At 47.8% G+C, this 24962-nt stretch overlaps 1 protein-coding gene across 1 annotated transcript in view; it reads right to left on the bottom strand.

The window, feature by feature from the left end:
• Positions 1-8588, bottom strand: part of Wipi2 (WD repeat domain, phosphoinositide interacting 2) — a 39372-nt gene extending 30784 nt beyond the window's left edge. The window contains exon 1 of the mRNA XM_021162403.3: positions 8294-8588. Coding sequence (XP_021018062.1) covers positions 8294-8367 — 74 coding nt within the window. The 5' untranslated portion in view covers positions 8368-8588. The remainder of the gene's footprint in view (positions 1-8293) is intronic.
• Positions 8589-24962: the final 16374 nt, after the last annotated feature.

Genomic DNA, 24962 nt, shown 5'->3' with positions numbered 1-24962 from the left:
CAATCATGCATAACCAGTGCCCACTTCACCCACCAGTCACCGGGGTTTCTACCACCAGCACCGTCTGATAAGGGATTTGGCATAGGATGCTATAGGCCAGAATTCTGTAAAGCATATGGCATAGCCATTGAGACAGGGGTCTTATCACAACTGCACAGTACAGGCTAGTTGGTCTGCAAGCATCCAGGATACTCCTGTGTCACCTCCCTTCCAACCTTAGGAGGATGGGCCATGCCTGGCTTGGCATGTGTTCACGGCATCTGAACTCTCCCTCAGATGTATAGCATGGTTTTTTACCCTCTGAGCCATCTCCCCAGCCCCAAATGGCCCTTCATTTCATGTATGTGTGTATGAAGGTACCCAGTTGTAGACCTTAAATATATTCAAGTTTGTCAGTTACCCCTCCCCACCATAAAGCCTGGGGAAAGATTAAAATAGTAAAAACAAATGAACAAAACTCATGTTGAGCCCTAAATGAAGAGCTGTCAATCAGTGACTGCAGACACACACAGCTTTTTTGGCACTTTTGGGCCTGCAAGTTTAGTAAGCCATACTGCATCCTACACTTTTGAACAATACTTACAACTTGGGCTTGGTATCCATCTTTGTAGGGTGCTATGGCCAGGAGCTGGGGTAGGAATGGCAGGCACTGGGATTGGAAGACTTTGTTGCCTTAGACCATTGGCTCTTAACCAGTGGATCTCCACCCCTTTTTTTGTTACGATCCATACTGTAGCAGAAGTACGGTTATGAAGTGCAATGGAAATCATCTCACGGTTGGGAAGCACCACAGCATGAGGAACTGTATTAAAGGGTAACAGCACTAGAAAGGCTGGGAACCACTGCCTCAGATAGAAAAGGCTCACGATTGAGGGGCCATGGTCACCAACTCCCAGCTCTGGCTAAAAAGCTCAGAGCACAAAGGCTTGGTGACACCAAATGAACAGTCCTGATCAGAAAATTCTATCCCCAGAATTCGACTGAGCAAGGAAGCAAGAGAAAGCAGCACACACAGCTGTCCCCAGCACAAAGGATTAGGGAGAAGCAAGGAGACACACAAGGTTCAGACACCAGGGCTGGTGTTGGTTTCACGCTGGGAAAAGATGAAAACACATCTTCATGGGCACAGGGGCAGACCAGAGGAATTTGTATCTGTTCCCCAGGAAGACACCTGAGGCTACATTAACAATCAGGCTATCACCTGACGTTTCTGGCCTTCCCACAGAGAGGTGGAATGCATTCCTGACCTGGGTAAGGCAGCACACACCTGCAATCTCAGCACCTGGGAGGCAGAGGCTGGAAGACTAGAAATTCAAAGTCCTCCTAGACTATATACCAAGTTCAAAGGCAGCCTGGTCTACATGAGGCCCTGACTCAAATCACCAAAAGGGAGAAAGGAAAAGAAAGCCACCCACTTCCAGAACAGAGGCTCTGTGAGTGCTACGGAAGCCTGAGGACCACAGCTGCTCTGCTCTCTACCAGCTGATAGGGTTTGTCTTTGTAAGATGTCACTACACTGAGTTTTTTTCAACCGAGTGCCCAGGTATAGAGACTGGACACAGTAACAGGTGGCTGTGACGGTGCACACAAGGATCCAGCCTGCTCTACACAGCAAGTGCCAGGCCAGATGTGTCTCAATGTAAAATAAAATTAAAAAGGTGCAGCAAACAAACAACTCTCCAGAAAGGTTGGAAATAAAATCTCAGCAGCTAAGAACGCTGGAACGCTTGGCAAACTGGTGTTCAAGAAAGTATTTTCCAGACAATAAGAAAAGTTTGCTACTGTATACAAATGCTTACCTTGACTACTTCTGAATTTAAAACACAAACTACCCTGGCCCTTGGGAGGTAAAAGCAGGAGTTCAAAGCCAACTTGGCCTCATAGTGAGTCCCTGTCTCAAAGTAAAAACAAAACAACCAAAATACCAAAGCAGCACAAAGAAGGTAAAACCAAAGTCATCCCTAAGTTGTCTATCTCCCCGTGGTCTGAAGGATTTTCATTTATACATGGGTATCTATGTGAGGATCTGCCATATCCTGCAGATGGAACTGACAGGCAGCTGTGAGCCCAGGTCCTGTGCACACAAGAGCCGCTTTACCAGTCCCCCCAAAAACCTCCCTGTGTTCTTAAAACCAAAGGACACATTGTTTTTATGCTTATATGAAATAGAATCTCACTAACTAGATGAGGCTGGCCTGGGACTTTAATCCCCCTGCCTCAGACTTCCGAGTGCTGGGATAGACATGAACCAGTATGCCTAATTTTGCAAATTCTTTTGGGCTCAGGGTTTTGTGTATCTCACATCAGATGCTTAACATGTGAGATACATATGTAATTCTATGTAAATGTGTCTGAATGTGTGTATGCACACTACACAGATACAGGAGCCAGGACAGCCTAACAGGATGTTGGATCCCCTGAAACATAAGTAAAAGGACTCATGAGCAACCATGTGGGTCCTAGGAACCAAATCTTGGTCCTCTGCAAGAGCCCAAGTGCTTTTAACTGCTTGAGCCATCTCTCCAGCCCCCTGACCATAATTTACAAAATTTTCTGGAACCGTTAGCATGTGTGATGATGCTCTGGATTCAGTCTCCAGCATAAAAATACCCCACCCCCCAACAAAACCCTGACAGGTTTTCCTCATGACCACACTATTATTATTATTTTTTCCTCAAGACCACCCTGCTTCTCATTTCTTGTTTGCTTGGAAATCACAAAATGAGCTTTAGGGAGGTCCTTGTCTAAGCATGAGAGTGGATTCCGGGTTCCAGAGAGCTTGGCTCTCAGCGATGCTCCCCATCCATCTTTCTGATGTTCTAGATACAGGGAACTGACCAGAGTATTAAATACCTTAAGTTTTAATGCCAAAACACACCAAACTGACTGTGTTGTGCGTCAGTAAGAAACAGAAGAGAAAAATTCTACCAGGGAAGGTAAATTAAATGACACTGTAAGTTCACTTGGGCGCAGCACATCAGAGGACCTGCTGGGTATAACTGGCCCTCTGGTCCCAGGTCAGTGTAACATTTCATTAGACACCCATAACCAGGTTCACATATACACCTCCTTGGAAAGTTCTCTTGATAGAAAATGCAGACATTTATAATCATGGAAAAGGCATAACCATGAAAGAGGTGAGACTTATTCTATTAGCAATAAATGTTTATGCCTTATTAAAACGTTAACCAAAGCCGGGTGTGGTGGCGCATGCATTTAATCCCAGCACTTGGGAGGTAGGGGCATGCAGATTTCTGAGTTCGAGGCCAGCCTGGTCTACAAAGTGAGTTCCAGGACAGTCAGGGCTATACAGAGAAACCCTGTCTTGAAAAAAACCAAAATAAATATATAAATAAATAAGTTAACCAAGGTCCAGGAATGTAGTTGGCTGGTATGTGTAGAGGCCCTGAGTTCAATCCCTGGTTGTCCAATGTTATCCTTTTTTTTTTTTTTTTTTTTTTTTGGTTTTTCGAGACAGGGTTTCTCTGTGTAGCCCTGGCTATCCTGGAACTCTGAAATCTGCCTGCCTCTGCCTCCCAAGTGCTGGGACTAAAGGCGTGCGCCACCATGCCCACCTGTCCAGTGTTATCCTTACTGACTGCAAAGGGGATGGAAAGGACACTTGGGAGGAAGAGCAGGAGCTCCAGCTCAAGGCCAACTGAGGCTGCATAGAGATGGTCTCAAAAAATAAACATGTTAAGGGTGTGATAGTGTCTGGGTTTAGCTCTGGCATTGGGGAGTAAATGCAGGAGGAAGCTCTGAAGTTCAAGGCCAACCATGGCCACATAGCACAAGAAGTTCAAGGCCCAGGCTGGCCTTGAGCTACAAAAGACCCACTCACAAGCAAACAAACAGTTGTATTTCCTTGGGCTGGAGTAGATGACTCAGGGGTTAAGTGTTCTCACAGAGGACCTGAGTTCTCTTCCCAGCACTCACAACAGGTAACTCACATGCCTGAACTCCAGCACAGGGGATCTGACATGCATGACCTCCTCAGGAACATACATATATTCCTTTCTCATCTTCCCTCCCGTGAGTCAAACCTGTTCCAACATCCTTTTGCTACTTCATGAGGCTGTGGGGAAGGAACCGCCATCTTGAAATGAAATCTCTGTTACAGAATTTAAACATGAGCCTTAGCCGGGCGTGGTGGCACATGCCTTTAGTCCCAACACTCGGGAGGCAGAGGCAGGTGGATTTCTGAGTTCGAGGCCAGCCTGGTCTACAGAGTGAGTTCCAGGACAGCCAGGGCTACACAGAGAAACCCTGTCTCGAAAAACCAAAAAAAGAATAAATAAATAAATAAATAAATATATAAACATGAGCCTCAAGTGGATGGTAGACTTCCACTTCACTGTGAGAATGGGTAGCAGATCTGCCCCTCAGCTGCTAAGCCATCAGTCCAGAAAGGCCCTCCCCTGTCATTACCTTCACCATGACAAGGTCACACTTGATTATGCAGGTGAGTGGGACAAGCCACCACTGTAAACAGGAAGCTGACTGCCCCATGGGTACTATTAAGACCACAGCCAGGCCAGGTTCATGGAGAAACCAGCCCATGCCCACTGCAGACCTGTACCCCAAGTCCTGAGGCCTTTCAGAGTTATCAGAAGGAGAGCTCTTCTGTTGGCCAATTTTTTAGGGGCCTAACAATGTTCCCTCCAGAACAGCAGAGCTAGGAACCAGGTTGCCCTCGAACGTATCACAGGTTCTGTGGGTCATCATCCACCTACAGTCATCTGCAGTAACTTCTACAGCAAGCCTCCTGTTCGACTGTCTGCTCTGTAAAGCAGACAGGAGGCAGACAAGTTAAGGCTCAAGGGCTCTGAAATCTCCCTTCAATTTACAGGTAAATACAGAGGAGAGTGCCTTCCTTCTAGCATGGTGACTGGCAACGGAGGAAGTTCAGTGGAAGAAAGCAGTTAATACCTTTAGACCCTTTCTAACATGGAGGTGGGGGTTCCTTTATCCTAGCCCTCTGGGAACACAGGCTTAGAATAGGCACAGCCACCTCTCTGACTTCCCAAAATCCTCTGGAAAACCTTAGTCCTGATGAGTCCATGTGAGAATCCAGTGACCCTAGGCCAGTCATTCACTGGTTAGGTTCAACTTGGAAAAGCTAGAGTGCTCCAACCGACACTAGCCTGCCACTTTAAGCAGCACAGATGGAAATGGACAGCCGGGATGGGCTGCTCTTCCTGTCCTTTTCCATTGTTCTCCTTTAGAAACAAAAACAGTAAAGAACAGATCACACTGGGCTCACTTTTAGAATAAGCATAAAAAGAAAAACCTCTCAATATTTGAAACCATATCACCAGTACTAGAGATTAATGTAGTTTGGAGTTCAAGAAATATTTGAGCACTTAAAAAGAGGCATTGAAATTACTACAGAATGGAGGGGTGCATCCCCCACCCCCCCGCTTTCTCTGTGTAGCCCTGAATGTCCTGGAACTCACTTTGTAGACCAGGCTGGCCCCAAACTCCGCCTGCCTCTGCCTCCCCAGTGCTGGGATTAAAGGTGTGCGCCAGGACGCCCGGCTAGTACAGTGGCCCCCATTTATCCCTGAACACAGAAAATGGGATTCCACACAAGGTTTAACGCCTGGCTGAAAACTTTATAAAATTCCATGTGGTATATGTTTAAGGTATTTCTGCTCATGCATATCTGTATGTAGATGTATGTGTCCACAGAGGTTACAGACTAGGAGATGGGCATCTTCCTTTACTGCACTCCATCCTGTTATCTGAGACAAGGTCTCTTATGAACCTGGAGATAATTACTTTTGGATAGACGGGTAAGCCAGAAGGCTCTGAGGATGATCAAACTATAGTGTTCCTACACCTACACAGGCCCGAGTTACAGATAGATGCCCTGTCCCCCCATAACCCCTGACTGGCTTTCACATGGGTGCTGAGGAGCCAAACCCAAGTCCTCATGCCCCAGCTCCTTGTTTTCGATGTTGTCCCCCCCACCCCCACTTTAAACAAGGTCTCTCCATTCAGTCCTGACTATATAGGAATTTGTTATGCAAACCAGGCTGGCCTTGGATTCCTCCGGACTCTGCCTCCCAAGCAATGGGATTAAAGGTGTGCGCCACCACCAGACTCATTCCTCCTTTTAAAAAAATTCTGGCCGGGCAGTGGTGGCGCATGCCTTTAGTCCTAGCACTTGGGAGGCAGAGGCAGGAGGAATTTTGAGTTTGAGGCCAGCCTGGTCTACAAAGTGAGTTCCAGGACAGCCGGGGCTACACAAAGAAACCCTCTCTCGAAAAACCAAACCAAACCAAACCAAAAAACCCCAAAACAAACAAACAAAAAATTCTGGCTGGGCATGGTGGCACACACCTGCAATTCCACCACTTGGAAGGTGCTAGAGGATCAGGAATTCAAGGCTAGCAGGACATTGGCTTTTGGGGGTCATGGGGGGAGACACAGGGTTCCTCTGTGTAGCGCTGGCTGTCCTGGAACTCCAGAGCTCTGTAGACCTGGTTGGCCTTGGATTCAGAGATCCTCCTGCCTCTGCCTCCCAGTACTGGATTCAAGGTGCCTGTCACCAAGCCTGTGTTCACAGGTGCTCTAAGTCATGTCACTGCACTGAACTCCCTGCATAGCTCTAACCTACAATTCCTTCCAACGTAGGTTTCTAGATCTCTTTGGCAAGTCAAAAAATGACACAAGTCTTGTTTTTAAATACTAACTTCATAAACTAGTGGGTTCAGGGCTGAGGGAAGGGTGTCTCAAAATAAGTAAGTAATATTAGAATTTCCTAGTGATCCTCAAACCCTAATGGTTCAGAGGCCAAATCACTACTGGTTAGAAATGCTTTCCTCCCACCTGCACGGAGCCCGCTTATTCACCAGGCAAATTGCAACAGGTTGTCCCTGTAGCCTTTGTTGTGCTGGCTTTAGGACACGACACAATCTTTAGCAGCCTGAACGTGTGAGGGGTACACACCTGCCAGTGTGCATACACTTGTTTGGAGGTCAGTGGTTTAGGCCAGGTGTCTCCCTCTTTATTTACCAAAGTAGGGTCTCTTCCCTGAACCCCAGAGCTCACTGACCCTGCTCATCTACCTAGCCAGGGATCTGCTGGGATTATAGACAGCTGCCTAGCTTTTCTATGGGTGCTGGGATCCCAACTCTGGGCCTCAGAGTTGTGTGACAAGTGCTTTATCCACTGAACCATCTCTCCAGTGCCCAGGTCCACTATTACTTCTGCACTCAGTGTCTTTAGCATTCTGTTCTAATGTAGAAAAGACCCAGTGTGTTACAACGGAAAGAACACCAGGAGAGCGACCTCAGGGGATGAGAACCCAAGCCTGCCCCATCCCACTATTAACCAACTTTAAGATCCTGACAGACTCTAGCCCTTTCTAAACTTCACGGTCTCATTTGTGGCTGGTCCCAATTTCAGGACAGCTCCTCCTTCTTGAGATCATCTGAAGGTCCAACTGAGCACCTGTTGCACCTCCCTACACACAGGTACTTGCTGTTCTCCAATCTAACTTTTAATTGAGAAAAAACAAAAGCCTCAGTCCCTGCCTTGCTAATGCTATTGTGCCAGTAGCGACCAACTACTTAGTGTGATGCCAAGTGACCCATTCCTCCTCCTCTTACATCACTTCCTCTTACTCACTTCCCAAGATGGCTCTTCTCCCTTCCAGTCTCATAACTCATCCATCCTTCATCAGAAACCTCATCTATTACCTACCTTCCAGGTATGCCAACGAGGCAGCCTTGAAGAACCAGATCGGGAACTACAGCAGTTCAGTCCGGTAAAACAGTGGACCAGTACGAAGGTTCTTTTTCACCCTAGGAATAGCCCACCTCACCCCCTTTTGAAGCTCCCAGACCCCTTGAGAATAAAGTCTCAGATCGAAGGCCTGGGTTACTACTGCCGTTTGGTCCTTGTTTGGAGGAGACCAAAGTTACTTGCCAGAAAGGTCGGCAGAGAAGAAATAAGAAACAGAAAAAGAAAAGCCATGAAAAGCGACAGAAGCACTGAGGATACAGATGTATAGAAAGGGGGAGGGAGGCGGGCGATGCCCAGGATGGCCGCAAAACCGAGTCCGGGTGACAGGCGCAAACCAGCGTGCACAGTTCCTTCCCAACTTTGCGAAAGGCCAGGTCTCAGGACAGGTGGATGGGGCCACCCCGAGTTCCATCACCTCCCCCGGCCCAGGAGGCAGCAGCGCTCGAGCGGCCGCGCGGGCTCAGCACGCCCCCCGCCCATACCCCTCAGCCTGACCCAGCCCTGGCCTCTGCCCCGGCCCCGCGTCCGCGCCCGGCCTTACGTGTTATCCTGGTTGAAGTTGGCGAACAGCAGCTGGCCGGCGCCGGCCTCTCCGCTCTGGCTCGCCAGGTTCATGGCTGCGAGCGCGCGACGGCCTCGGACCCCCCTTGGCGGGAGCGCGCGCAGCTCGACTCGGGCGACCCGCGGGAGCACGCTACACTCAGTATCGACGCCCGGTCCGGCAGGTCGCCCCGCTCGCCGCCTCTCGCTGCGCGGGGACCAACTGCCGCCTCATCCCGTCCCCACTCTTGTTTATGCTCCAGAGCCGGGACGGGCTGCGCGCTTGCGCGGTCCCGCCCACCCTCGCGACGCACGGCGGCGTACGGCGCAGGCCCGCTGCGTAGGCCCCGCCTCTTCGCCGCAGGCATCCGCCGGTGTTTCCGGTCGACTGCGCATGCATAAAGGTGCGCTGGGGGTGCGCCTGCGCGTGGCGGAGAGTGGGCGGGGCCTTGCTGTCTGCGAACGGCGAGGTACCTCGTTGGTCCTGGGTGGTTGGTTGGTCATTGTTCTAGGAACTTAGGCGCACCGCGTTGCTCGAAGAGAATGTCGCACGTCCGTTTTGCAGATTTGAAAAGCGAGGCTCAGAACAGCAAACGATTTGCCAAATGTTGGATCTGAGACTGGAAATGACTTTTCCAAGGCGCGTGCGGTCACGGTCCTTGGGACAGGATTCTACTTTAAATGTATTAGTCCTTGCAACAGTCTATGGGAAACACCTTTCTCTCCTTCCCGCTGCTCCCCTTCTTTCCTTTCTCTTCTTCCTTTCAAGTGGATAGAAATGCCCTGGTGGCGAAGGTCCTGGAGAAGAGCGAAACTTGTTCTGTGCTGTTAGAACTGAACCTCTAGGCAAGAGGCTGGTGGTTCCCAAGAGCAGTGTGGGAGACAGAGACCCTGTCTTGAACCCCCCCCCCCCAATAGCCTTTAAAATGGTTTGTTTTAGCCTTTGGAGACCTTGGCTCTTCTGGAGCTCACCATCTTAATCTTCAACGCATAGAAATCTGCTGCCATCTGCCCTCCGTCCTCTGCCCTCTGGTGCTGGAATTAAATGTGCTACGATTCCCAGCTTTCCTTTTTCCTTTTTTAAATGAATTCTTTAAGAATTTCATGGGCTGGTGAGATGGCTCAGTGGGTAAGAGCACCCGACTGCTCTTCCGAAGGTCCAGAGTTCAAATCCCAGCAACCACATGGTGGCTCACAACCATCCGTAACGAGATCTGGCGCCCTCTTCTGGAGTGTCTGAAGACAGCTACAGTGTACTTACATATAAGAATTTCATGCAAAGCATTTTGATCATATTCAACCTCACCACCACCCAGACCCACTCTTCCCTACCCACCCAACTTTGTGTCTTTTTTTTTTTTCGGTTTTTCTTTTTTAAACCCACTAATTCCATTTTGTGTTGCCTATATATATATATATATATTTTTTTTTTTTTTTTTTTTATCAGAGATCATACATACCCTTGAAGGAAACTGATTCCCCGTTCCCAGCAGCTACCAGTTAACAACAGCTTAGCTAGGCGTGAGGCTTCATGCTCATCTCTCTGATACATACATCTTGCCTGGCTTGGCTTGCACAGGTCTGGTATATTCTGCCGTGAGTTCATGTGTATAGCTGCCCCGCTAGTCCAGAAAACACTGTTTCCTTGACAGTATCCAGGGCCTCTGGCTCTTATAGTCTTTCAGACTCTTCTACAGTGGTCCTTGATCACTGGGAGGAGGGGTGTGGTATCTGTGGCTAGTTGTGGGCCTCTGTGTCAATCACCATCTTCTGCAAATAGAAGCTTTTCTGATGAGAGCTGAGAGATGCATTTCTCTATGGATGTAACAATAAGGGGTCACTTAAATACTATGTCCATTCAGCAGACTAGTGGTGGTAGGGCCCTCCCCTAAGGTCTGTGTCCCACCTGCCCACAGGTTCTCCGCCTTGACAATGGTTCTGGATATGGGTTTCATTTTGTGGACCAGGCCTTAAATCCAATTAATATTATTGGCACAAGGAAAGACTTTCTGAACAGGACCCCAGTAACCTAGGCATTAAGACTAACAATTAGGGCTGGTGAGATGGCTCAGTGGGTAAGAGCGCCCGACTGCTCTTCCGAAGGTCCAGAGTTCTAATCCCAGCAACCACATGGTGGCTCACAACCATCTGTAACAAGATCTGGTGCCCTCTTCTGTCTTCTGAAGACAGCTACAGTGTACTTACATGTAATAAATAAATAAATCTTTAAAAAAAAAAGACTAACAATTAATAAATGGAACCTCAGGAGACTAACAAACTTCTTTACCACAGGATATCATCATTTGAGTGAAGAGGAAGCCTTCAGAACCGGTAAGCAACGTTTAGAAGCTAAACACCTGGCAGAGGGTTTCTATCAAGAATATACAAAGACTGAAGAAAAAAATATCAGAAAGTAACCCAATTAAAAAATGGGGCATGGAGATCCAAGTGCTGGTGCATGGGTTTAATCCCACCACTCAGAAGGCAGAGGCAGGAGGATCTCTGAGTTAGAGGCCAGCCTGGTCTACAGAGTGAGTTCCAGGACAGCCAGGGCTACACAGAGAAACCCTATCTTGAAAAAAAATCACCCCCCTCCCTAATGGGACATAGACCTGAACATGAAGTCCCTAAAAGATGAAGCAGAACCAGTCAGGAAACATTCTTTTAAAAGTTCAACATCCTTAGCCATCAGGGAAATGGAAATTAAAGCTTTGAGATTTCCTCTTACTCTCAGTCAGAACTGAGGCTAAGATTCCCCCCCCCCCCCCCACGGATGCAGGGGAAAGGGCACCTTTACTTGCTGCTGCTGGGAGTTGCCAATGGCACAACCACCGTGAAAAATCAGCATGAGGTTTCCTCAAAAAGCTGGAAATAGATCAACTCCATACCTCACCTCTCCCACTCCTGAGCATGCACCGCAGGACCAGCTCTCACTACAGAGATCCCCACTCGTCTGTGTCCGATGCTGCTCTATTCATAATAGACAGGAAAAGAAACTGCCTAGATGCCCATCAGCTAATGAACGGATAATGAGAATGTGGTGTGTTTACACAATGGGTAGTAATCACCTGGTAAGAAAAAGTGAAATGTGGCTCACAGGTCAACGGATGGAGCCAGAAATAATCATTCGAAAGGAAGTCACCCAGACCCCAAAGACAAACACCCCAGGTTTTCTCCCATTTGTGGATGTTAGCTTAGAATCTCTAGGCATGTGTATTTCATTTGGAATACCCACAGAAGTTAAGAGATTAGGAAGGACCCATGGGTGGGAGCTTTCATGGAAGGGGAGATCAAATGTAGTGGTATAAAGAGGTAAAGGGGAATAACGGAGCAGGAAGGGTTAACTGGGTGGGGGGGGTGGGCATTCGGCATGGAGGAGGGAATATGGGGAGGGTCAACTAATGCTAAAGATTTTAGGGAAAGCCATATGGCAACTCGTTACTGTAGAAGCTTCCCATATTACACAGATATGCACATAGAAGAAGAGTTCAGTGGCGTTACCCTCTTAACAGGACAACAGAGCCCTACTAGACACCGCAGGCTAGTAAATAAAGAGCCCCATGCCGTGAGTGAGTCATCTCTTTCAGAGGCATTGGACAGTGAGGTCAAAAGGTTCCCAAGCGTGGCAGGGCTACCCTCCAGAATTTGATGGTAATATGCTTTCGCTGGAGATGCCATGTACTCAAAGTCTCAGAACGTGGGGGAATCCAGGTATTGACCTGGAAGTCTCATCCCTTCTGGCTATTCATAGAGCGTCCTTCCAGCCTTCACACAAATAGAAGAGCCTCTGCCCATTCCCTAAGTGGATAAGCAGTCGCCGGTCTTCCCCAGCTGTGAACCTTATGAGCTGTCTTACATGCCCACTGGAGCAACACTGGCACAAACGCTAAGGAAGTAGCCAAGATGGCCTTGTTGATAAAAGGACTTAATTCCCCCGTCTAACACAAAACCTAACTGGAAATTATTTTAAGCAGGCTTAACTAACGTGGGGACAATGACTTACCTAGGGTGGTTGGGGATAAAGAGATGACAAACTCACAGAGGCATGGACACAGAAAAGCTGGAGCTGTGTGGTCAGGGCTCTGATGGAGAAGCCGCAGTACCCAGGAAGCTCAGCGTCTTTGTTACACAGATGGGTGTGAGCAACCATCCTCCCTTCCCAGTGTCTCCATCCTCCCTTCCCAGTGTCTCAAGTGGGGCCTGGTTGTAGGCATGCACCACTTGCTTAGACATATTTTATTTCAATTAAACAAGCCATATCCTTATTTATTTTGAGACAGTTACTTATTTATGCTGCCCAGACTATGTAAATAAGGCTGGCCTCGAACCCTCAGAGATGTGCCCGCTTCTCTGTCTGGAATGCTGGGATTTAAAGGCATCACACATGGTTGTTGTTTATTTTGAAAAAAGATTTCAATTATTGCTTTATTGCCTCCAATTCACTATGTAGATAAAAATGACTTTGGATTCCTCACCGTCTTACCTTGACTGGACTGGGATTACAGGTGTGTAGCTCTACGCCCAGTTTTATGAGTTTATGTTGTGCTGGGAACCAAACCCCCGGCACTAAGCAAGCTAGCCAGGGCAGACACTCCAGCTGAGCTGCTATTTCAGGTCTCCAGGGTTTTCTTTGATGATGCAATTGAAAAGTCAAGTGTTTTTGAAATTTTTATGTTCTAAGTGGGTTCCCCCTCCTTTTTTCTCTCTCTGTCTTTCTTCTTCTTTTGGTTTTTTAAAGGCAGGGATCTTGCTTTATATCCCGGGCTATGCTTGACTTTCTGATGCATGTGCTTCAGCCTCCTGAGCTCTGGAATTATAGACATGCACCACCACACCCGGTTAATGAGGCGGTGGGAATGAAAGCCAGGCTCCATATATGTTAAGCAATTGCTCCCCCAAGTCCTGTTTATTGTTGCTTTGTTCTTTGAGACAGGGTTTCTCTGGGTAGCCCTGGCTGTCCTGGAACTAGCTCTGTAAGACCTAGGCCTTGAACTCATAGAGGTCTGCCTGCCTCTGCAGTGATCAAAGGCATATGCCACCACCACTTGGTTTAAGGTATCACCATTTTTAAGCCTGGCTGTTATCTGGGTGTGGTGCCCCACCTCTAATCCTCTAATCTAGTCATAAGTCTGAGACAGGAGGATGCACAACTTTGAGCTCAGCCTGGCCTACATGAGATCCTATCTCAACACACCAGTGGAAGACCCTGGCTTGAAACAAACCAACAAGCAAGTTTAGAGAGGTGAACAGGAGAGATTCAAGGCTAGCCTGAGGCATTTCAGAACCTGTTTCAAAGCAAAACAGTAAAAAAATTCTGGCTTCTTAGCACATCTTTTTTTTTTTTTTTTTGCCAAAGTGGTTTAGGGCGCTCAGATTTTTTTTTTAAAGATTTATTTATTTATTTATTTATTTATTTATTTATTTATTTATTTAATGTATATGAGTACACTGTCGCTGTCCTTCAGACACTCCAGAAGACAGCATCAGATCCCCATTACAGATGGTTGTGAGCCACCATGTGGTTGCTGGGAATTGAACTCAGGACCTCTGGAAGAGCAGTCAGTGCTCTTAACCACTGAGCCATCTCTCCAGCCCAGGGCTCTCAGATTTAGTCAAAGGTATTTTGGGTTTTTGTTTGTTTGTTTGTTTATTATTGTTGTTTGTTTTGTGTTTTTGGCTTTTTTGAGACAGGGTTACTCTGTGTAGCCCTGGCTGACCTGGAACTTGCTCTGTGGACCAGGCTGGCCTCAAACTCTGCCTGCTTCTGTCTTCTGAGTGCTGAGATTAAAGGTGTTTACCACCACCCCTGGCATGGTCAACGTCTTTAACAAGGATCTGTTCCGGTGATCTAGTGTCCTGGGTCTGGGTAAGCATGGGAGCATGGCCAGGTACACCCATGGCTTATCTGCTCCTGAGTGGGGACGGCCAATTGTGAGTGCATAGCTCTCCAGTCCTCTGCATGGCCACTGACCGGGAAGAGTTTCCCTTGGCTTACTGCTCTCTGGTGAAGTTAACTTCTGGTCTAAGATAAAGTCAATCCCTCTGGGCCAAGCCAGGGAGCACTTATCATTAAGGTTGGCCTCTTCCCTGCAAAGCCTAGGGACACTGCATCCTGGCAGGGAATGGGGACTCACTTTTCTTGCTTGCTCTACAAATAAATGAGCCCTGCGTGTGAGTGGAAGCTACTGCTCTTTTTGAATATGTTTTGTTTTCTATGTAACTATGTATATATCTATCAATGTATGTATCTATCTATTTATTTATCTGCTATCTATCTATCTATCTATCTATCTATCTATCTATCTATCTCTCTATCTCTCTATCATCTATGATCTATCTCTATCCACCTACATATCTACCTATATCAACCAATCAATCTATATCTATCATTTATCTTTCTGCCATCTATCAATCATCTGCCTATCATCTATCTTTCTTTCTACCTTCCTTCCTTCCTTCCTTCCTTCCTTCCTTCCTTCCTTCCTTCCTTCTTTCCTCCCTTTATGATGTCTGTGGAGGTCAGAGAATGTCCTTTAGGAGTCAGTTCTCTACTTCCATTATTGGTTCTCAGATCACCAGGTTTTTAGGGCAAGCACTTTTATCCAGTTATTCTCTGGCCTGCCCTTTCTTTCCTTTCTCTTCTTGAGTCAGGGTCTCATGCAGCCCAGGCTGGGTTTCTAAACATCCTCTGTAGGTGATGATGACCATGAAATTTTTTGAAAAATACTATTTTATGTGTATGAGTGTTTTCTCTGCATGTATCTCCACCACGTGTGCAGTCCTGTCAGAAGACAGAAGAGGGCATCAGCTCCCCTGAGGCTGGAGTTAGGAACTGTGTGAGTGGTGGCCATGTGGTATGGGGACTGAAACTCCAGTTATCTTCAAGAGCAGCAAATGCTCTTCGTCCCTGAGCCAACGCTCAAGCTCTGTGACCTCAAACTCCTGATTCTCCTACCTGTATCTCTAAAGTGCTGGGGTTGCAGGTGTATGCCATGTACTCCGAGCTGAGCCTTGAACTTGCTTTACCCTACAGACTGGCCTTGAAGTCAGCATCCTCCTGACTCAGTCTCTGGAATCCTGGAATTAAAAATGTTTGCCTTAAAAAGAAAAAGAAGAAGAAAAAGAAAAGAAAAAGAAAAAAGGAAGGAAGGAAGGAAGAAAGAAAGAAAGAAAGAAAGAAAGAAAGAAAGAAAGAAAGAAAGAAAGAAAGAAAGAAATCAGCCACTCTGGGGTGTGGGGAGGCAAGTGGCGTGTCAGTCTGCGGTGAGAGGCTCTGAGCTCGCGGTCGCTGGGGCCAGGGCCGAGGGACGTCTGATGGGCCGCAAGGCACCGGGCGCCTTCCTCAAGCGCACCTTAAAGCAGAAGAAGCCGCATCTAGGTCTGGGGAGGTGCTGCGACCTCCTGATTCATTTGAATTGCCTACTTTTTGTTCAGCGATTGGCAGAAGAGTCCAGGACAAATGCTTGTGAAAGTAAATCTAGAGTTATCAAAAAGGATCACGTACTGGCTGCAGCAAAGGTAATTCTGAAAGGAGCAAAGGTTAGGTGTCAACATGTGCTTAAGCATTATATGATGTATTAATTTAAGTCGTAGTATCATAAAAACACTTTGTATGTGTCAATTTGTATTGTGTTTTATTAAAACATTGAGGAATTATGCTTTACTCATTAAAAAAAAAAAAAAAAAGAAAAGAAAATGTTTGCCACTACATCCTGCTGGGCCTTGACCTTCTGGCCTTCCTCCCTCCACCTCTGGGAGAACAGATGTGTGGCTGCCTGCCTGGTTTATTGGACTCCGGGGAGGGAACTCAGGGCCTCCTGCATACTGGGCAAACACTCTACCAAGAACCTTTCCTGCCACTTTATAATGAACATATTCTTTTTTACCTATTGCCTGCTATTCCACTACACAGGCATGCCCCTGTGGTTAAAACAGCATTGGGGGTGGGGTCAGGGGAAGATAAGCTTCTACAATGTTCAGTTCAGGCAACATCACTCCTCTTCTCTACTGATTCCCTAAGGAGGGGGGTGGGTCTTGTGGCTTTAAGTGCCATCTCAGAGCAACATTAGCTTTCAGCGAAGATTCACAGGGGTGAGAGTGGGGGTGGGGGCACTGCAGATGTGGCTCTGGTTCTGGCTCTGGCTCTGGCTCTGGTTCTGGCTCTGGCTCTGGCTCTGGGATTAAGAACACAGCTGCTCTCGAAGAGGACCTGAGTTTCACCATTCCCAGTACCCAGATCACACAGCTCACAGCCATCTATAACTCCAGGTAATCAGACACCTCCTTGCACTCATGTCCACATACCCACTGATGCAGACACACAGAGACACACAGACACAGACACAGACACAGACACACACACACACACACACACACACACACACACACACACACACACGTGAAGGTACTGAGGGGCTGCCACATGATTTTGGCTCCCACCTTCTTTCCTTCTGACCATTTGACTCCCTTGAGCTGCAGAATGTTCCAGCCAATTGATCACTTGACCAGAGTTCCACCTGGAGCTCTCCCAAATCCAAAAACCCCAAGCCAACCTCCTGATGTGGCTTACCCTGTATGGGAGCTTGCCACCGGAGCCTGGAGGCCTGAGTTTGATCCTTTGAACCTGTGTAAAGGTGGCAGGAGGGAACTGATGCCTCAAAATTGTCCTTTGACCTTCAGAAGTGTGCTGTGGCACATGTTACCCCCCCACACACACACACACATGAGTGCACAAGAGTCAGGTCAGCAAGAAGTCACTTGCTTAGAAGCCTCCCCTGGTTCATTTCCCAGTATTCACATGGTAGAGGAAGGGAACAAACTCCAGCAAGTTGTCTTCTGACATCCACATGATTGAGGCTAGCCTGGTCTACAGAGTGAATTCCAGGAGAGCCAGGGTTACATAGAGAAACCCTGTCTCAAAAACAAAACAAAACAAAGCAAAAATCAAACCAAACCAAACAAAAACCAAACCAAACACACACACACACACACACACACACACACACAAACAAAAACAAAACCCAAAGTAGGCATTTGGATTCCTCCACACCTCCCAGGCCTTTGCCATCCTCATTCATACAGACGTACCTTCTCCTCCTCCACTTCCTCCCCCCACTTTCCCTTCCACGATGTCACTCAGGCTGGCTTCGAACTCCTGGCACATGCATGTGGAAATGCAATGAGCACAAGTAAGCAGCCCTTTTCCCAACGCTGGCTCTCGTGGTTTCCAGTGTGACAGGCCTACCCACAGGCAGGCTGAGGAACAGGAAAGCTTTGGGGAGAAGGCGAGGGCTCAGGTGAGCATTGACTGGGGGCTGCTGGCACAGGGAAGCTGGAGGTGTCTTACTAGACTCAGGGCATCTTAAAGTGGGCATCGTGATGCCCACCTGCAATCCCAGTCCTCAGGAAGTTAAGGCAGGTGGAACATCACAAGTTTGAGGCGTGATTTCTTAGGCTACATAGTCAGACTCCTTCCTCCACTGAAAAAAGTGTGTGTGTGTGTGTGTGGTGTGGGCTGATGATTTAATTCAGTGGTCAAGTGTTAGTCTAGCTGTGTGAAGCCCTGGGTTTGATTTGTAGCGTTTAAATTCATTTTTAAAATGGAAACAGATCCCAGTTGGCAGTGTGCTAGCCTAGCATGCGCCCTGGGCTCAATCCCCATGTGAACTGGGGTTGACAGTGTAGGCCTATAATCCAGTTTGGGGGGGGTGCTGAGAACATCTTAATAAAGGGGCAATATAATTGTTGTGTGATATGATAATTAAAATGAATTAATATTATGTATTTTGATGGATACTTCCTAACAGTGACAGTCCTGTAGATGCTCTAAATCAACGTCTCTCAACCTTCCTAATGCTGCGACCCTTTATTACATCTCCTCATATTGTGGTGACCCCCAACCACAAAATTATTTTCACAAAATTAATTATTATTACTTCATAACTGTGATTTTTGCTACTATTATGAATCGTAATGTAAATATCTGATATGTGATTCCTGTGTAAGGGTTGTGGCCCACAGGTTGAGAACTGCAGCTCTAAATAAACCCCACACCTCCTTCTCTATCTGTAATCACCTTGATGGGACTTTACTGCCAGCCACCAGAGGGCACCATGGGCCAGGATATTGCTGAACTGTGGCTTCTCTTCTAGGGTAGGGGTAGGGGTTTGTCCTAGACTGGGTGGGGCTCAAGCCCCCCACTCAGCACTCGCGCGCGCGTGCACACACACATACACACACACACACTCACACACATACACACTCAGGAGCTCTAAGGAAGGGTAGATATCAGATCTCATGATCAGTTCCCAGAATTTTAAGAACAGAACATTTTTAAAAAGATTTATTTATTTTATTTGCCTGAATGTGTGCATGTCTGTGCACCACATATGTGGCTGGCGCTCTTTGAGGTCAGAAGAGAGTGTTGGATCTCTTGGAACAGGAGTTATGGGTGTTTGTGAGCCAACATGTGGGTGCTGGGAAACCAACTCAGGTCCTGCGGAAGAGCACCCGGTGCCCTTGAGCGCGGAGCCATGGGGCTAAACCTGGTGATGCAGGCAGGCCCAGAACCACAGCTAAGGCAGAAGGCAGAAGGCAGAGGCAGGAGAGTTCCAAGTTCCAGGCCTGCTGGGGCTGCAAAGTCAGTGCAAGAGCAGTCTGAGCAACATAGTGAGACCCTGACTCAAAATCAAATAAACGCCCCTCCCCCTTCAAAATAAGAGAAGCAAGAGGAGGGGAGGGGACGAAAGGGAAAGCAGAGAAAGGAGGGGGAAGGAGGGGAAGGGAGGGGAGGGGAATCACAAATATGCCTGGCATGGTGGCTCAAGACTATAATCCCAGCACTGGGCAGCTGAGGCAGGAGAATTTCCAATTCAAGGCTAGCCTGGACCACATAGCAACATTTTATTTTATAAAAAGAAAGATGGGGGTGGTGGTGGCTGGAGAGATGGCTCATTGATTGAGAGCACTGGCTACTTTTCCAAAGGGCCCAGGTTCAATCCCCAGAACCCACATGGCAGTTTACAACTGTCTGTGGCTCCAGTTCCGGGAGATCTAACACCCTCAGACAGACGTACCTACAGTGAAAAGACCAGTGCACATAAAATAAAAAAATAAATAAGTCATCTTTTAAAAAAGAGAGAAGCCTGCAGCTTGGTTAGTAGTGTGCTTGTCTAGCATCCATGAAGCCAGGCAAAACTGGGTGATGGTGATATATACCTGTCATTCCAATACTTTAGAGGTGGAAACCTTAGCTTTAGGAGTTCAAGGTCATTCTCGGCTACACAGGGAGTTAGAGGTCAACCTGGGCAGCAGGAGACCCTGTCTCAAAAGACAATATCAGACCAGGACTGGCTGAGATGAAGGCAGCTGCCATCAAGCTTGGTGACAAGTTGTGCCGCCAGGACCCACACTGTGGGAGAAGATAACAGATGCCTACAAGTTGTCTTCCAACCCCCAGCGCCTTCACGAATAACCAAACATAATATAAATTAAAACAAAACAAAACAAATCCCTGTTTCCTGGCAGCATCCAGATCCTAGGCTCTGCTAAAAACTAGCCCACCCCAGTGCGAATCCAGAGACTGTCTTCTCATCCCATCCTAGGGCCCTCAGACTCCAAGAACTCATAGTCTGATTCATAGTAGAGGCCTGTGTTGCTGGCCTTTGTTGGTGAGGGGGATGGAGTAGAGTGTGGAGGCCCAGTGCTGGTTAGAAGGAAGTATAGAAGGGGCTGGTGGCTTCAAACCTTGAGGCTTTGTAGAGTTTAGTGCTGGGCCTTGAAGAAGAAACAGAAGTCTTCCAGAAGGGGATGAGGCAGATGGAATAACACAGGGGAGGTGAGAGGGAAGTAATTTATTTGGTGTTATCTGGACTGTACCAACTATGCAGGAGGATGAGTTAATGGGGATGTATAGAGGGACCAGCTCTAAGCTCTGACTTTGCTGGAACCCTGAAATAACACAGGGTAGCATGAAAAGGCGCCAAATGGAACAGCATTTAGCCCTCCACTGTTTTAGACACTAAGCATGGGTCTTGACTTTTATTTACCAATTTCTTCCAATTTGAAGCATTCTCTCCCAGGAAAAAAGGGAGACGTTTTAAGATTCAGAAAGCAAACAACTTACAAATCTCAGGAAGTTCCTGAAATTACAAGGATTCACAAACCCCCTGTCCAAGGTTATGGAAGTAGTTATGATGGGCTGGGGAGAGGAAGCTAACCTGCTTGTATTTTGTCCTGAGAGCTTCATGGATGCAGGTTTTATGAGTCCTTGCCCGTGGTGGGTTAGGGTAGGCTTCTCAGGGGCTCGCATAGCTTTGAGAGGCTCTGTTCCTCCAAGTAACTCCCCACCCACACTCCTGCTAGTAACCCCCACGAAACTCACTGGTTCATCAAGTCGGACTTTGATAGAGTTATTGCTTTAGTCTGTCACTGATTTCCTATGTGGGGGCAAATAGGTGTTTGTTCTTGTTGCCCCATAAAAAGTTGACACAATAGGACTCTGTCTAAGGAAACTTCTGGAAGGATCTCCTTTCATTCTCCTGTCTCCAGCACTTTCTCATCAGACCTGACATTTTGAAGAGCCCCAAATAAATAAACATTCAGCTATGTCCCCTGAGAGAAGAAGCCTTAGAGCTCACTGGGAGCAACCCTTCCTACCTCCAGGGCAGTATGACATAGTGAACCCAAATAAACCAGGGCATACTAGAGTGTCATGAAATGGAAGGACTAACTGCTACCTACTCCTTGGATGGGTCACAAGGACATCACATTGTAGAGATGTGATCCCAAGCCAGGGTGGCAGCACCTTTTAATCATGCCAGCACTTGGGAGGTTGAGTCTGGAGGATCAGCAAAACATCAAGGCCAGCCTGAGCTATATAGTGAATTCAAGGCCATCATGGTCTGCATAGTGAGAACCTGTTCCCAGAAGAAAACAAGGGGCCAGCAAGAAGGATCAGCAGGTAAAGGGGCTTGCCACCAAACCCAACAGCAATGTGAGTTTGATGTCTGCAACCCACGTGGTGGGGTGAGAGAACTGACTCCTGAACCTTGTCCTCTGGTCTCTATACTCCTTCCATCACTCGTACATGCTAGTGTATTACACACACACACACACACAGAGAGAGAGAGAGAGAGAGAGAGAGAGAGAGAGAGAGAGAGAGAGAATAAATACATAGAAAACCAGATAAAACTCCTCCAGTACAGGCATGATTCCACTCCTATGGAGTCCTATAAGACATAAAACTAGAGTTGGATGTGGTACCTGGTGCCTGTAACCCAACCCTTAAGAGGCTGAGACAGGAGGATCACTGATGTTAGTTTGAGGGGAACTTGAGGGGCTGTGTAGAAAGTTCCAGGTAGCCTTTACTCTGCAAGACACTTTCAAACAGGGCAGATTACACTTCCAGCATGGCTTGGTCCTGGACACCTGACTGGGGCACTAATGGAATGCAGAAAAGATACACAGATACACAGACAGACAGACACAGATAAACTGGGATCAGGTGAGCTGTACTTGCTCTGATCAGTCTGGTACCTCACAGTGTTTATTATGTCCAGCCCAGGGAAAGGGGTTTGAGAGTCAGAACGGGAGGTATCTGTAGCTAAGTCTCGGGTTGCAGTCATCCTGGAGAAACTTCAGCCCTCAGAGCAGAAGGGAGGCTTTGCTTGCCAGTTCTCATGGGTCTGAGGCATCTGTCCTTGTCTGCAATACACATTGACTCGGGGACTCATTGTTCCTCATACATTCCCTCATGGCTCCGGCTCCCATGGCAAATAAATCAACAAGTAAAATACCAGAGTGAAGGGTCCACAAGAGACCACCAGCCAGTGATGGCTTCTTTACCTCTCCTCCCCAGCCAGCTGCCACCTCCTTCTGAGTCCTCTTTCCTGTCTCTTACCAGTTGCCTTCCCCACTTCCTCCCCTCAGCCCCTGGTGACTTCTCTCTCCCACTGTCCGTCCCTCTTGAATACTCTCCCCCTCCTCCCAGGCTCTCTCCCTCTGACCACTCAGCCCACCAGCTCCCATCCTGTTTCTGTCTGTTTCCTCATCTTGCCTCTCCCTGATCTGGCAAGCTTTCTACAGAAGTAGGCAGACAAATCAGCCTTCCTTCCTTCTTTCCTTCCTTCCTTCCTTCCTTCCTTCCTTCCTTCCTTCCTTCCTTCCTTCTTTCCTTCCTTCCTTCCACCCCTCCCTTCTTCCTTCCTTCCTCTCATCTCTTGCCACCCAGGCTAGCCACCCCCAAGCCCCCCAAAAGTCATTGATGGAACTCCAGGCAGACTCCCATGAGTTCTCTTTCCATCTTAGCCTCTGTCTCAGCTTCTACCAGGTCATTGGCCACATCCTGAGATAACCCGAGACTCTCTGAAAGGTTGCCAGAGAAAGCTCAAGGCTGGGAAAGAATTGTTTCTACCCTCCTCTCAGGAACAACAGCCTTGGCTACTGATAAGCCTTTAGCAGACAAGCAGGGCTTCACCAGGACAGGAGCTCCTGCAGCCTTTTGTAACTGTTTCCTTGACCCCACAAAGTCTCCTCCCAGGGCTTTCCCTCTGAGCACATTTTTCTTCTTTAAAAACAATGTAGCCCACAAGTTAGCCTTAAACCTACCTGTAGCATCCACGCTTGCCTTGAACTCCTCATCCTCCTGCAAAGCGCTAGCATTTCAGAGGTGTGTTGTCAGATTTGGTTAACCTATTCCTCGCTTTTAAAATGTCCAGAACTAGCTGGGCATGGTAGTTCGTATCTGTAATCCCAGCAGTCCAGAGCACAAGGCAGAGAGAGTTCAAGTACAGGGGTAGTCTGGGCTGCATAGTAAGACTGTCTCAGGAAAAAGGGCTGGAGGAGGAGGAGGTCGGTGGTAGGATGCTAACATTGGACGTTTAAGGCCCTGGTTTCACTCTTAGCTCTGCAAAAATAAAGGCCTGGGGAAATGGCTCAGTCCACAAAGCGCTTGTTGCACAAGCCTGAGGATTGGAGCTTTATCCTCTAAGACACATGTAACCAAAAAAGGGGGTGGTGGCCAGCACTTCTAACCCTGGCTCTAGGGAGGCAGAGACAGGAGGATACCTGACTTCTTGGTCAGTCAGACTAGCTGAATTGCCAAGTTCCATAATATCCATGCTAGTGAGAAATTCTATCTCAAAAGCCAAGATAGTACAAGATGGCTTCGTGAGTACTTACTGCCAAGGTTAGTGACCTGAGTCTGAGCCCTGGAACCCACACCGTGGAAGGAGGGAATCAACGCTCACGGGTTGTTCTCTGCCCTCCACACCTGGGCTCTCCCATGCTTTCCTCTCCCCAGAATACATTAATAAATGTAATAAAAGGAGAATTACAGTGTTTGGATTCTAAGCATGATTCTGACACTGATCTATGGCTTCCACAAGTACAGGCATGAACACACACACACACACACACACACACACACACACACACACACAGAGAGAGAGAGAGAGAGAGAGAGAGAGAGAGAGAGAGAGAGAGAGAGAGAGAGAGAGCTACCTAGATACCTTTGTGCAAGCCCACAATGAGTTCAGTTCTCACTGGACTTCACCCAGGGCAGTGCTTGCTCCTGATAAAAATCTCTGCTGACCACACCAGATTTGTTTATCTTTGCTGCTCCCTCCCCCTCCTCAGACTTATGTGTGCCTCTAGGTGGTAGCTCCCACCAGCTCTGTCACTCTGATCTACCCGTGGGTCCCACATGAAAGAAACAGTGCCCAGATGGGGGCCTTGCCCAAATAGGGAGGCTGAGGTACTGAAAGAGGAGTCTAGAGCCTGCAGGGAGGTCAGCAGGGGGTGGAGGTGGAGAATGGCTCTCCTTCTATGAGGCTGGGTTTATCTTTTGATTCTATGACAATCATAGAAATGATGCAGAAAGTAATGTCTATAGACAAGCAGACAAGTACTTGAGGGGTTGTTAGAGCCCCTGCCTAGAATCCTCCAGTGAGGGGTTGGGGGTGTGGCTCAGAGGTAGAGCCCCTGCCTAGAATTACCCAGTGAGGGGCTGGGGGCATGGCTCAGAGGTAGAGCCCCTGCCTAGAATCCCCCAGTGAGGGGCTGGGGGCGTGGCTCAGTGGTAGAGCCCCTGCCTAGAATCCCCCAGTGAGGGGCTGGGGGCGTGGCTCAGTGGTAGAGCCCCTGCCTAGAATCCCCCAGTGAGGGGCTGGCGATACCTATCATAACCTTACATGGAAGGTTGGATTGGAAGCCTACAACAGTCAGAGGGAAATCAATGTCTATTGAACGGTGCAAGTGGCTTTAGGTCAAGGAGAGCTGGCAAAGTAGAGAAGGGAGTTCCAGTGTCACCGACCTCATAGAGCTTGGTTTCCTGGGGACACCTATCATAACCTTACATGGAAGGTTGGATTGGAAGGTGTGGGCATGGAGCACAGAATTTTCTGTATGCTAGTGAGGACTGTGCCATGCAGCCACACCACCAGCCCAGCCACAAGCTTTGCCTAACAATATATGCTATAACTGGGACAGTTTAAAACTGGTTGTTCCTTTTTAATCAGTAAATTTAAGTGTCTGTCACTTATGTGGCTCTTTTCTATCATTGTAAAAAAAAAAAAAAAGTTCACTTCTTTGTTTACAGCGTTGTTTCGGATGGAAACAGGGCTTCAAGTATGCTCCATACCGGCTCTACCACTGAGCCACGCCCCAGGCCC

Source organism: Mus caroli, unplaced genomic scaffold (assembly GCF_978045245.1).
Source record: "Mus caroli unplaced genomic scaffold, Mus_caroli_1 scaffold_4, whole genome shotgun sequence".
NCBI lineage: Eukaryota > Metazoa > Chordata > Mammalia > Rodentia > Muridae > Mus > Mus caroli.
The sequence above is the reverse complement of the archived record's forward strand: the minus strand, read 5'-3'. Positions and strand labels throughout refer to the sequence as shown.